The 14,564-nt window shown below is 40.2% G+C and overlaps 1 protein-coding gene across 9 annotated transcripts in view; it reads right to left on the bottom strand.

Annotated features, from left to right (window-relative positions):
* LOC121285646 (acyl-CoA dehydrogenase family member 10-like) overlaps nt 1-14,564 on the bottom strand; it is a 72,612-nt gene that overhangs the window by 2,204 nt on the left and 55,844 nt on the right. For 6 of the 9 annotated variants that reach the window (XM_041202302.1, XM_041202300.1, XM_041202301.1 and 3 more), the window contains 5 exons: nt 9,544-9,634; nt 7,833-7,991; nt 6,265-6,437; nt 4,167-4,310; nt 2,511-2,588 (listed from right to left, as the gene is read on the bottom strand). In XM_041202302.1, the coding sequence (XP_041058236.1) occupies nt 2,511-2,588; nt 4,167-4,310; nt 6,265-6,437; nt 7,833-7,991; nt 9,544-9,634 (645 nt within the window). Of the gene's footprint in view, nt 1-2,510; nt 2,589-4,102; nt 4,311-6,264; nt 6,438-7,832; nt 7,992-9,543; nt 9,635-14,564 lie in introns of all 9 variants that reach the window. The other 3 variants (XM_041202303.1, XM_041202304.1, XR_005944734.1) reach the window with 2 other exon arrangements.

The raw sequence follows: 14,564 nt of genomic DNA, 5'->3' as shown, positions 1-14,564 counted from the left end.
GAATTTCAATATGTACAGAACATTCCCGCAGGATTTTGGATAAAAGAATACATATGCAATGCGCAGGCCTTGGGCACAAGGGCAGTTGTTGAATTCCCATTTACCATTACAAAAGATTGCCAAAGTTCAAAGAAGCTATGGAAACTCTTGGAATTTCTTGGATGGTTCTTTTTCCAAATAGAAATGGTAAAGAACACGTGAAGGAGCAGGGTAAGGCCTAAGATTCTGTAAGAGATAAAGCGCTGGGTGCTCCACCGCTCCAGCCCTTCCCGACCCTCCTCTCTCAATGGTGTGGGCCCTGGCCCCTGTGCCAGGCCCTTCCCAAACCCCTCCAACCGCTACACCTGGTGTTAATACAGAGTTTCACCACATTGCCGTGTCCTGTGAAAGACTAGTTCAGCTCAGCTCCATCTCATCAATATAATGAGGCAGGTTCCTGTGGTGGCATCTGGATTTCTGGTTTTGTCTCTGGTCAGGGCTGTGGGGTTGGGGCTTTGACAACATGAGGTGCAATTCCCGTGGTGGGGACAATCCCTCCTGACCTCAGTCCTCCCTTGAGGCTGCCACCGCCACATGCAAGGCTGGTGTTAGTTAAACGCAACTCCTTAGGTCCCCGGTTCCTTCCCCCTTCCTTGGCGACCAAGTCTTGGGGCCTAATTTGTCTCTTTCCACCTTTGCTTCTTAAGTGAAAAGCCAAAAAAGGTTTTATTAATTAGCTCCGCTGCTTGGCATTTTTTAATGATCTTCTTTATTGATTACTAATTTTTTTCAAATTATCAATTTATTGCTTTGACACTGATTTTTTTTGGCTCAGCAAGATGTGTATGTTTTCTCCATACTTTAACATTTGTTTTTTTGAAATTCATGTTTAATGTTGTACCAAACCAGATCTCAGGCAACTGCTTCTGGCTTTCTTGCTGAAGGGGAATGAGAGGCTCACAAGAAGTCTGATCACTTTTTGGAGGGCTGGCAAAAGGGGTTATTTTTGCTCCAACTGAAACGGGAAGTATTAGAAATGTTCAGCACGTCTGGTGGCATCGGTGCAGAAATAGAGATCAGTGACCCTTCATCAGAACTAATGCATATCGTGGACCCGAATCATTAACTCTGTTTCTCTCTCCACATATGCTGCCTGGCCTGCTGAATATTTCTAGAATTTTCTGTTTATATTTCAGATTTCCAATATCTGCAGAACTTTGCTCTTCTATTATATGCTCCATGTTGGGTATTTGTAAGTGTGGTTAGTTTCAGTTTAGAATAAGAAAATATTTATCACTCAATGCAAAATGTAATTTTTCTGTTAACCTTGGTTGGTGCTAATTTACTGAAAGGTTTTGCCATTTTTAAACTTCAAAGTGAAACCAGGAATTATGCACCAATGGAATATGTCATTGTTAGTTCAAGATGTTCTCAATTTGTACATAGGATTGTTGTTTATGGTGCTTGTGAGGTTCAAGTCTTTTGGATCTTGTTGTCTGGATATTGTATGGGGCCTGATTCAAAGAAGCAGAGATGGTTGCATTATATGAATGACCAAATTGTGTGTAAATGTCTTACAAAGCCTTGGTTGTAAAATGTATCATACTGAAACCTGAGCTTCAATGTGCATTCTAAACAGAGGGATAGTGTATAAAAGCCAAGAAGTTTTGCAAAACCTATATTAAACTGTTGGACCCCACTGTGACCATGGTTCCCAATTCTGGGGACCTAAAGGATGTGAGGGAGAGGATTAAACATGGGGGGTAAGGTGGAATTAGGGGCCCAGAAATAGGTGAAACACCAGTGCCCATGATTTCTCTCCCTGACCCTGCTTACAGTTGGTTGTGATCAGCAGGTTGCCTCTAACCTCACTCCTCTTAATATGAATCATACCATTGTCATAAGGCACATTATTCAGCAACCAATGACAGAAAAAAAAAACAACTGTCTCTCATGGAGTAGTGTGTCAGACTGGGGACTCGGGTTGGAGCCCAGAATGGCCAACTCTTGAACTGTACTACTACAACACTGGAATGTTAACTCCTGACTTCAAGATTATGCAGAGTAATTTTTCATGAATTACTGAGTTCCTTAATTACTTAAAGCTTTAACATACAACGGATGGGCTAAGGTTGATCACTCACATCAACCGTCGGTTTCAGGCACACCTTTGGCATATTTCCTGTAATATAATAAAAATCTTGCAGAGTAGAATATGTTTTAGCAACTAGTTTTATGTACGGGGTTAGGGACGTAGTAACTGTTAAGGATCAGTCCTTGCAAATGTGTAAATGTAATGATCAGGTTTGACATTAACCCTCAATGGGTTTTTATCTGGGATCATTTCTAACCTAGGGGTTTACACAGATACATCAACAGAAAAAAAAAGATATGTAACCCAGTCAGAAAGCGAGAAATCAACATTTTTAATTTAGTATGTTTCTATTCTGAGGGAAGATGGTGTATGCTTGAATCAAAGAATAGAGTTTCAAGTCCATGTAGTTGTTGGTTTATGCATTAACCACTCTCACCTGGATTGCACGATCAATGACATGCAGCGCCATGTTTGGTGCCACTAATTTAATCATCGAGATCTCGGAGGCTGCTTCCTATAGTGACAAAAGATCAAATGTTCATAGAATACTGCAGTGTGCATAAACCAGGAATAAGAGAAACACAGAACCAGCTTGACAGATAATGGATTACTAATGGAGTGCATTGAGAAGCAGCAAGACTTCAAAATTAGGAGCTTAATGGCTGCATTTCTCTAAAAGGTCCAAGATCACCCATGTCATTACTTGTGGGCATAGATGTAAAAAGAGCAGTGGCTCTCCTGTGGCATGACTAACAGTAAGCTGGAGGAGTCATCTTTTTTATAATGATGAGTGCATTATATATTATTTAGTATCAGATTACATCGTGCATGGATCCTGACATTGCTCACCAGTAGTCTGGGACAAAGACTGGGAATGGTTGATTGGTTGAAGTTGATGCTGGTTGGATATTATAAACCAAAAGAATATAATTCCAGAGGTAATGAGCAGCCCAGCAAGATTCGACACAGTTGGAGAAGTGGCTCTTGTTATTCATAAAACATTTATAAGCCAGAACTGAGAGGTTGTATATGTGTGAGCAAAGCAATGGAGTGAGTGGCAATAACACACATAAATCAAATCAAAATCTTAAAAAATAAAATAAAAATGAGGGTTCAAATGAATAACACAAGTCCCAGTCCCTGAGTGAAGAGAGGCAAAAATTATTGCTGAGGTTATAAACAGTTCATGGGCAACCAGCATTCTTTATAAATATCGTTTTTAGATGAAACCTAAATCTGTGGAGTTGTTGGGAAACAAACTGGCTACTCAAAACAGTTGTGAAAAAATGTCACCATTCTATTATTTGATCTTGCTTGTTATTAATTTATTTCCCTTTCGGAATGGAATTTTTGTCATCACAGACTGAATAAGGTTTATAGACAATTACACATTTTGTAATTTGTTGTTTGGTCTTTCATCATCAATAGGTCAATCAGTAATTTTTTTGTGAATGAGTCAGTGTGCCTCACATCTTAAAAATGGCTTCATGCTGGGTATGGTAGCAGAGTGGTTATGTTACTGGATTAGTAATCCAGAGGCCTAGTTTAATGAAACGCAAGTTCACCATGGTAGCTGGGAAATTTAATTCAACTAATTAATTAAATAAAATTTAGAATAAAAATAATTTATAGTTGTAAAATCCTTTTTGGTTTGCTAATCTCTTTTAGGGGAAGGAACTCAGCTATTCTTATATGGTCTGGCCTACATGTGACTTCAGACCAACTGCAATGTGATTGAGTCGTTACTGTCTTCCGAAGTGGCCCAGCAAGCTATTCAGTTGTATTCAAGGAGCTGGCTCTCCAACACCTTCTCAAGGGCAATTACAGGTGGGTAATAAATGCTGGCCTTGCCAGTGACACCCACCTTCTTTGAAAGAATAAAAAAGTGTGGCAGACACAGATAATAAAGTTGATAAATAGATTAATGAGACAAAATTCTATAAACCAAAAGACATGGAAATAGTAAGCACACAATTACATAAGTTTTGCTGGTTTCACTCCAAATTGTTTGTAATAGAAAAGACTTACTTGCAGTCTGATTTGATGGAACTGTGGAGCAAAATTGAAGTTTTCATTTTCAACATGTCTTTACCTTGTCGCTCACTGTATCCATGAGGTGGGCAGCTTTCAGCACTAGCAACCTTGCCTGTTCAATTTCGACCCGGGAGTTAGCAATGTCTGCCATGATAGTGCCCTGCTCAGCTAATGGTCTTCCAAAAGCCACTCGTGTTTTTACCTACATGCAGTGAGTGGGAGGTTAGAAAGTGAATTAGAATCTGTATTGCATTACTACAGCCCCCTTATAATGTTGCAGATATTTTAGCTAATGGATCACAGACATTCTTGGCCAAATGCATCAGACCTTAATTCCCTTTGTGGACTTGGTTAGATGCATAATGGAGCTTTCTGAGCACATATAAAGGGTAAATCGATGTCCCCATTAATTTGCAGGCATCTCAAATTGTTGATACACGTATAATCTTCGTGTCCTCATTTACTATTTATTTAAAGGGAAAAACCCTTTGCAACAATACAAAAACAAAATACTACAGATGCTGGAAATCTAAATAAAAACAAAAAATTGCTGGAAATACTCAGCCGGTCAGGGAGCATCTGTGAAGAGAAACAGAAACGTTCCAGGTCGATAACCTTTCATCAGAACTGAAGTAAGATGGAAATGTAAGAGTTTTTAAGCCAGTAGAATGATGAATGAAGTAGGAAGCACAAAAGAGAAGGTCTGTGATAGGGTGGAGGGATAGACTGACAACAGATATCATGATGAGTGGTAATGGGTATAGTAAAGAAACAAAGATGAGGCATTAATGGATATTTAGCAGACTTTACAACAGAGTTTGTTGGTCGCATAAGGCCTGTGGACTGTAATTTCGACAGCTCTGAGTTAGGAGGATCTAAAATTAGTTAGAGTTCCACTGATGGCCAACATAAACACATCAGTTCCCCCAGCTTTCCGTACCTTATTTTTCTGGCAGGGATAGACACAAGCCAACCTTGCAAAAATATAAACAAAAAGCAAAAGAATAATACAGGTGCTGGAAATCTGAAACTAAATTGAAAATACTAGAAGCACTCAGCAAGTCAGGCAGCACCTGCGCAATGATCAGACTAGTTAAAGCTTTGAGTATGGACCTTTCTTCAAATTGGCAAAATAATGAGATGGTCTTTCTGCTAGAGTACTACACTCATCCATGAGGCGAACTCTACTTAAATCAATTAATTGGCTACTTAAGGGCTGCTGATGGGAGGAGCTCAGAGGCAGGGAGAAACCCGGCTGATCACTCTTCTTGGACCTCAGGCGGGAAGGGAAGGGAAGGGAAGGGACTGCTTACCTCAAGGGCACCACCCTCCAGAAGGCTCACTTCCCCTTCCTGCCAAGAGGACCCCACCACCCACACTTACTTGGAACTCAGAATCCCAAGACTGCTTGTAGCCCTAGTACGGGCCACTGTTGCTGCTTGGAGTACAGAGCTGCCAGCTAATCTGTGAGGGTTGGAAGTCCCAGCTCGAGCCAATTAAAGCTCCTCGGAGCATTAAATGGTTGTGTGGCTGCTGTGTTCGGCCAAGATGAGTTCCTGCCAACTCCTCAGGTGGCAAGGCGGGAAAAATTCTGCCCCAAGGCCTATTGTAGTTCCTCCACCGCTGTCATATTTAAGAACCACTAATTCCAGGGAACAAAAATGGAACACTCCTATTCTACATGGCACAGATCTTTTTCCAGTCTAAATCTTTGATCGTTGGCCATTCAGCACCTGCTAAGCTGGGTGGCTGACCGGCTCTCAAGTCCCAAACTAAAGCAGTTCTTCAATCTGTCACAAGGTGGTGTGATCAACACCATTTCATGCCTTTTCCATGTGAAGAAGTAGAAAATGTAAAGTGAGGGACGAGAAAAAGAAAAAGACATGGGTTTGAAGCCACATCTCATCACAGCAGAGCAAATCAGAGAAAAATAAATTATTTCACTTACAAAGAATTTCCTATTGTTAAAACGTCTCTGAAGGCTTCACATAATGAGGAACTTTTCGAATACAGGACACTTATCCCTATTTCAATAATACCTAGCAATGTGAGATTGCATTTAACAGTCAGTAAGGGACACTTTTAAACAGCTTTATTGGTCTAGATCTGAATGGAGGTATCCAGGTGATCAACATCACTCAGTGTTAGATACTCACCCGCTCCTTCATAAGTTGCAAAGCTCGATCTGCGTAGCCAATGAGTCGCATGCAGTGGTGCATCCTTCCAGGTCCCAGCCTACCTTGGGCAATTTCAAACCCTCGGCCAGGTCCTAACAGGATGTTCTCTTTTGGCACTCGAACGTTTTTGAATATAAGTTCGCCATGACCTCCTGCAGTAAAGTAACAGATATGTTTTTATAACCAATCACAACTCCAGCGCTATCTCCCTCCTTTCATCATTACATCTGTACCTTCATCTCCCTATTCATTCACAGTCCAGACAGTTGCCTCATTCGTACTCCTCCCCAATTTCTCCAACCTTGCTCAACAACTGGATCAACTCTTCTTCCTCTCCTGTCCTGGCAGCTGGATAAATTACCTGCCCTTCCTCTTCAGACTAGTCACAGAAAATTTACCCGAGTAACTCTGCTATCTCGTGGCATTGATCAGCAGTCTCATAAGTTCTTAGTTGAGCCACCCAGCTTACAGCATACATTCATAGAATCATACAGCATAGAAGGAAGCCATTAGACCAATCATGCCTGTTCCAGCACTTTGAAAGAGCTCCTAACTTGTCCCAATTCCCTGCTCTTTCGCACAGCCATGCAACCTTTTCCTTTTCAAGTATATATCATCCATTTGCCTTTTGACAGTTACTATTGATTCTGCTTCCACCGCTCTTTCAGGCAGTGTATAACAACTTGTTGTGTAAAAAGAATTCTCCTGATCTTCCCTCTAGCTTTTGTGCCAATTACCTTTAATCTGTGTTCTGTGGTTACTAACCTTCCTGCTAGTGGAAACAGTTTCTCCATATTTACTCTATGAAAATCCCTCATGTGATCCAAGGTGGCAACTGAAATGCTTCACAATAAAGGGCTGCTTCATCTTCAAAGAGAAGGCTTCTGACGTTCCTTTCATGAGACACCAATAATCTGGCTACAGCACAAAAGGAAACCCTTGGTTGCTTTATTCCCTTTGCTAAATGAAAGGAACTGCAGAGAGAACAATACTGGAGGTGTTTAAGTTTTGTGAATTTTATGCTTACCAAAATAATGGATATCAGTGCTAGGAAGTGGAACATTTTCCTATTTCAGGCACACAGTGTCAGCAACAAGCACCCTCAGACCAAAGACAATAGAGTTAGATAGAGAATAAAGTCTCCTCCACTTTGTTCCAATCTCAGAAAAGCACCTCTTCGGAATCAGTGTGACACTTCCCCTTGTTGCAGCCAACCTGTGATTTCCCTTAACAAGACTACAAATTTCATGTCACATTAGGGGCAGTTTAGTGTCTTGGAAAATGTCGACAAGGAACTAAGCTGAGATTAAATATAAACTTACTTGACAGAACCTTTACAGCCAACAGACAAAGAGAATTTCTAACACTGCTTCACCCAAGATATCCACTATATCAGCACCAACTGTGTCACCATGGGCATCCCCCAAATGTAACCTTTTTTCCAGGGTAATCTCCAAGCACATACCCTGCTCATCTATACAGGCCCCTCAATCGTACAATACACATTCACCTCACACAGGTGTCTCTCCAGTAATAGCCTGCCTCACCTGGAGGGTCTTCCATCCCATAAACAGACAGAGGTCGGACAACATTAATCCCTGGTGTATCCATAGAAACCAGAATCATGGACTGCTGTCTGTGACGATGAGCCTGTGGATCCGTCTTTCCCATAAACACGCAGAGTTTGCAGCGAGGATCCATTGCACCTGTCAAGACACACAATCTGGGTACAATGACACCCAAGACTAGAGAATCACAGGTGGTTGTCATGCTGTCAGAGATAAAATTATGTAACATGCTGCTCACATTAATTCAGTTATAACACACATATAATTTTCTTCCTAGTTCTGGTCACGATGTTACTACAACACTAAGTGAGCTATAAGGAAAGATCTGAAAACTCAAGCTTAATATCTATAGTCAAAGAAGAACCATTTAAAGATTCATCTAATGCATTACGTGGCATAGACAAGATATTCCAGCATATTACTTCCTGAGTCAGGAAAATAGTAAAACATCACTTAAAATTGAAAAGAAATTTAAAATACAAAGAACTTACTTATTCAAAGAGTAATAAATGCTCGTAAAAATCTACTATTCAGGATAATAAAGACAAAAAGAGAAATTTGAACCACAAGTTGACCGCTATAATTGGAGTTCTAGATAAGCATACTGGCGTGCATAATCATTTTGACTTTTCTTACGTAACTTCTCATTTTTAAAATATTCTTCCATGGGATGTGGGCATCGCTGGCAAGGCCAGCATTTGTTGCCCATCTCTAAATATCCATCAGAAAGTGGTGGTGAGCTGCTTTATTGAACTGTTGCAGTCCATCTGGTGCAGGTACAAGCACAGTGCTTTTAGGAAGGGATTTCCAGATTGTGATCTAACAAAAGTGAAGGAACGGCAATATAGTTCCAAATCAGGGTGGTGTATGGCTTGGAGGGGTGATGGTGATCCCACGCATCTGCTGCCCTTGTCCTTCTAGGTGGTAAAGGTTTGGAAGGTGCTGTTAAAGGAGCCTTGGTGAGCTGCTGCAGCGCATCTTGGAGATGGTACTCACTGCTGCCATTATGCGTTGGTGGTGGAGGGAGTGAATGTTTAAGGTGGTGGATGGAGATGCTGATGAAGCGAGCTGCTTAGTTCTAAATATTTCTATCATACCTTTCTGTGACTTAGGTGGCACTATCATTCTATAGAATTAGTTGCACTTTTTTAGGTCGTTTTACACCTGGTTTTCTAGATTATTTCAGCTCTCATCCTTTATAAATTAACTGGTCAGACCACAAATATTGTGCTCAATATTGGCTACTAAGCTACAGAAAATAGATACCTGCATAAAAAAGAGGTACAGAAAAACAATGAGATTGATACCACATGTGAAGCTGATCAACAATGAGAAGCTTTAGTTTAAGAAAGTAGGTGATCAAAGCAGATCTCTATATAAGTAGTACAGATAGGGTAAACCCAAACAGATGCTTCAAAATTAGGCAAGAAAGTTAAAAAAAGTGAAATCAGGAGCATCTTTAGTAAGAACTAAATTTGCAAAACATTGGGGTTATTTAACATACAGTTAAATGCCACAATGATACCTGATGGATGAATTTTGTTAGGTAAAATTGCATTTTCTCAACCCAATTTTTGCTTTATTGCAAAATTTAGATCCAGGAAAAAAACAAGGAGTGTACCAGTCCCATCCCACCCAGCTTCTCATTATTCTCATCCAGTCATGTGTGATGTTCCTTGGTCATTCTTACCTGATGTCCACCATTTGTGGCCATTGAGGATATAGGTGTCTCCTTCTTCGACAATTGAGGCTTTAATATTTGTGGCATCTGAAGATGCGACCTGCACATTGCAAGAACAACAAGGTAATATGGAATAATCAAAAACATTGGAATGTAATGGTCATCTGTCACCTTCTTGTATCAGAATCTACAACATTAGTAGTTGTTGAAACTTTACCAATGGTAAAATGCCTGAATGCCAGTACTTAAAAAAAAAAACTTCCTCCTTTAAGGGTGTGGATTCTTTCTGGGATATGGTTCCAATGACATCACTGTACCTCACTCAATGGTCATTCTTCATGTGGAACCTTGAACAAGAAGTGTTAGCCAAGTCATATTCTTCCTCACCCAATGAGCACAAATGAACTTTCCAGCCAGGGTCAAGAGATAGTGATTAGCAGCAGAGACCCAGGCCAGTTTTTCCCTTCACCTTAGCCCACAGAACCCAATTGTACTGTTGTTACTGCTGAGAGTAGCTAACTCTGTACAAGGCAAGGACTGAGGCTCCTGTCTGTGTAGCTCAGTTCTATAGGGAGCAGTACACTTACTAAATGAGACAAAAAAGGAGTCCTAAGATGTTAGTAAGGCCATGACAAGATGTCACTGGGATGCAGATATTGGTCCTGTTTAAATGGCTATATGTGTGTCTTTAGTAAGATTGATAACCAAGGAGCCACAAGGAGTACATTGGTAAAATAACTTATAACTATATATCTACCATTACGTGTATAAAATGAAATAATTTTCCAATCAGTTGGCCCAACACCATACAGATGGTAACATGGTTGCAAATGTCAAAAGTCTAATTCCGATGGGTGCTGAGATCACAGAAAAAACTGGAGAAATTGAATTGGATGACCAAATAGGATTTCCACAGCTTAACACATTTCAATAACCCTGGTCTAGTAACTGACAGGTAATTCTGTAATTGAACTATGTATAAGGGACAGTGTTCCATGGGGTATCAGAAAAGGCAGGAAAAGCTTCATTGCTGATATTCTACTTCAAACTGGTACTGATTGCTGTGGTGCAGTTGCAGACCTTTTCAGCAATAACTGTTGTGGTTCGACTTTGGATCTTGTGGAGGACTGAGGGACTGGCCGGGAAATGCCACAATCTGTAGATGTTTACGTTAAATACTGAATAGGCCAAAGTCATTAATAGGCCTTTAAACTAAATAGTGGGGGGATATGTGGTAAATTAAAGAGAAAGGGCAAGGAATTAGAGAAAGATAGCGAGATGGGTAATGATAACCAGAGCATGGCAGGAAGGGAGAGAGTGTACAAACATAAGAATGCACCAGCAGATAAGGCCAGAGTTTTCAATAATGGTAAAAAAGACAGCTTTAAAGGTTTGTATCTGAATGCAAGCAGCATTTGTAACAAAACAGATGAATTAATAGCACAAATAGAAATAAACATGTATGACCTGATAGCCATTTCAGAGATGTGGTTGCAAGGTGACAAGGCTGGGACCTAAATATTCAAGGATATTTGACATTTAGGAAGGTCAGGAAGCTAGGAATAGAACACAAGAGCACAATAATAGCAGGAGGAGGCCATTCAGCCCCTCAGGTCTGCTCTGCCATTTGACAACATCAAGGTTGACCTGAATTTGGCCACAATATGAGCCCTTAACCCTCGACCCTCCTTGCTGATCAAAAATCTATCTAACTCATCCTTGAATATATTTAATGACTCAGCCTCCACTCTTCCCTGGGGAAGAGAATTCTTCCCAGTACTTGTTCCCTCATGATCGTGATTGTTTTAAGTTTGGCCCTCCCTTTTACCTCTTGATTATCAAATATTTCTGGGATGTTTCTTGTGTTTTCTGTAGTGAAGACAGACCACAGAATACCCGTTCAACACTTCTGTTATTTCCTTGTTACCCATTATTAATTCCCAGTCAAACCCTGTAAGGGACCAATGCTCATTTCAGCTACTCTTTTCCTTTTTAAATACTCAAAGAACCTCTTACTAACTTTTTTATGTTTATAGCTAACTTTCTTCCACACTCTAATTTCTCCCTCCTCATTATTGTTTATCATTCTTTGCTGGTTTCTAAAATCTGTCCAATCTTCTGACCTATCAATAATCTTCCCAGTAGTGTACGCTTTTTCTTTCAATTTGATACTATCGTTAACTTCCTTAGTTAGCCATAGGTGGTACATCCTTCTCATAGAGTCTTTCTTTCTTAGCGGAATATACCTTTGCTAAGAGTTATGAAATATCTCTTTAAATATATGCCACTGCTCCTTTACTATTCTACCTTTTAACCTATTTTTCCAGTTCACTTTAGCAACTCTGTCTTCATACTCTTGTAACTGACTTTATTTAAGTTTAGGACACTTTTATTGTACCCACACATCTTATCTACAACCTAAATTTGAAAGTTAGGCTGAGAACCAACCTCCTAGCTATTTGACTATAAGAAACCTCACTACCTGCTGTGAACTATTTGCTTTACAAATTCCTCACTTTAACTTTAAATCATTGAACCCATTCAAAAGACCACAGGCCTGCCACATGAAGACTAGGGATCATAAAGCAGAAACTGAGATAACTGTATTCTCTAAAAGTGCATGACCTTTATTTGTATCAAACTTTGTGTATGTGTACGCTTGTGTGAGACTGAGTGTGCGATATTGCGTATCGGGGTAAGTGTGAGAACAAATAACTTTATTTTAAACTCACAAAAGCTTGCTGCTGAATTACTTAATTGGAATATACACTCAAGGGTAAGAAACGACACACCCCTTTCCATACAGTACATATTGATTACGGACAGTAAGACAGCAGATACATTTTGTCCATGATAGAAAGAAGTCATTTGTGGAAGTAGCTTATAGGCCTCCTAACTAACTAGGACGGGGTATACAGGAAGAAATAATTGGGGGCTTATAAGAAAGGTAAAGCAATAATCATAGATGATTATAATCTACAAATAGTTTGGATGAATCAGATCTGCAAAGTTAACCTGGAAGCTGAGTTCATAGAGTGTTTGGGGGACAATTTCTTAGAGTAGCATGTTCTAGAGCCAACCAGACAGCAAGCTATACCAGATTCCGTTAGTGTGCATTGAGACAGGTTTAATTAGTGACCTTATAGTAAAGGAGCCTCTAGGTAGCAGTAATCATAACATGATTGAACTTCACATTCAATTTGAGGGAGAGGAGGGTGAGAAATGTTGGTCTAAAACTAGTGTTTTAAACTTAAATAACGACCATTACAAGGGATGAGGACAGAGTTGGCAAATGTGAACTGAGAAAATAGGTTAAATTGTAGGACAGTGGAGAAACAGTGGCAAACATTTAAAGAAATATTCCATAACTCTCAGCAAAGATAAATTCCAATGAAAAAGAAAAACTCTGGGAGAAGAATGCGCCATCAATGGCTAACTAAATAAGTTAAAGATAATTTCAAATTGAAAGAAAAAGCATACAATACTGCGAAGTTTAGTGGTAGGTCAGAATATTGGACAGATTTTAGAAATCAGCAAAGAATGAATTATAACATTGCAATGAGGGAGAAATTACTGTGTGAGAAGAAGCTAGCTAGGATTATAAAAGGATAGTAAGAGTTTCCAGAAATATTTAAAAAAGATAACTAAAGCGAGTTAGAGGGTGAGACTGGAGAATTAATAATGAGGAGTGAGGAAACGGCAGAAGTTTTGAATAGATATTTTGCATCTGTCTTCACTACAGAAGACACAAAAAACATCCCAAGCGTACTTAAAAATAAAGAGGTAAGAGGGAGGGAGGAACAATCAATAGGGAGAAGCTACTTGGAAAACCAGTAGAATTGAAGGTTGACATGTCCGCTGGACCTGATGGCTTTCATCCTAGGGTCTTAAAAGAAGTGGCTGCAGAGATATTAGGTGCATTGGTAGTAATTTTCCAGAATTCCCTAGATTCAGGAAAGGTTCCAGCTGAATGGAAAATCGATAATGTAACACTTTTATTCAAGAAAGGAGGGAGACAGAAAGCAGGAAACTATAGGCCACTTATCCTAATGTTTGTCATGTGGAAAATGCTAGAATCCATTATTGAGGAGGTAATAGCAGGACATTTAGAAAATCATAATACAATCAGGCAGAGTCAACATGGTTTTGTGAAAGGGAAATTGTGTTTGTCTAATTTATTAGAATTCTTTGAGGAAGCAACGTGGACAAAGGAGAACCTGTAGACATGGGCCAGGATTTTATTATCATCGGGTGGGCTCGACGAGAGAGGTCAGGAAGCCAATCACCGCCCGCGATTGGCTCTGCACTGCGATTTCATGTGGCGGGGCCAATTAAGGCCCATCCTGTGTGGATTGCGAGCGGTAGTGCTACCTGTGCGGGCGGGGAGAGGAGGGAGAGTCAGGTCTAGCATGCAGTTCATGCATGCGCGCGAAAGAGCGCTTCAATCCCCCTGTATCACATGAGATGGGACATGTTCGTAATTTCAAAAAAAAATAAACATTTTTTAAAAATTTGAAATAGCTTTAGGAAACCTCATCCCACTCATGGATGAGGTTTCCTAAAAAATGTAAAGGCTGCTTGGCCTTTTTGCCTGCCTGCCAACTGTTAGGTTGGATGGGCAGCGTAAACTTCAACTTAATTACCTTGTTAACGACCTTAATAAGCCTATCAATTATTGGCGGGTGCACAGCCCAATGAAATATCGCAATGGTGCGCGGTGATGTCGGGACACACGCCTGACGTCATCGCACATCATTTTACGTTCTGGTGTGTCGGGCGTGTGCCCGCGTGCCATATGTAAAATTCTGCCCATGGTGTACTTGGATTTCTAAAAGGCATTCGATAAGGTGCCATATCAAAGGTTACTTTACAAAATAAGAGTTCATGGTCTAGGGGTAACATATTAGCAAGGATAGAGGATTGGTTAGTTAACTGAAAGCAGAGAATATGGATAAGTGGATCATTTTCAGGTTGGCAAGCTGTTATTAATGGAGTGCCACAGAGGTCAGTGCTGGAGCTTCAACTATTCA

This window comes from Carcharodon carcharias, chromosome 13 (assembly GCF_017639515.1).
Source record: "Carcharodon carcharias isolate sCarCar2 chromosome 13, sCarCar2.pri, whole genome shotgun sequence".
Lineage (NCBI taxonomy): Eukaryota > Metazoa > Chordata > Chondrichthyes > Lamniformes > Lamnidae > Carcharodon > Carcharodon carcharias.
Note: the sequence above shows the minus strand (reverse complement) of the source record. Positions and strands in the feature narration are given on the sequence as shown.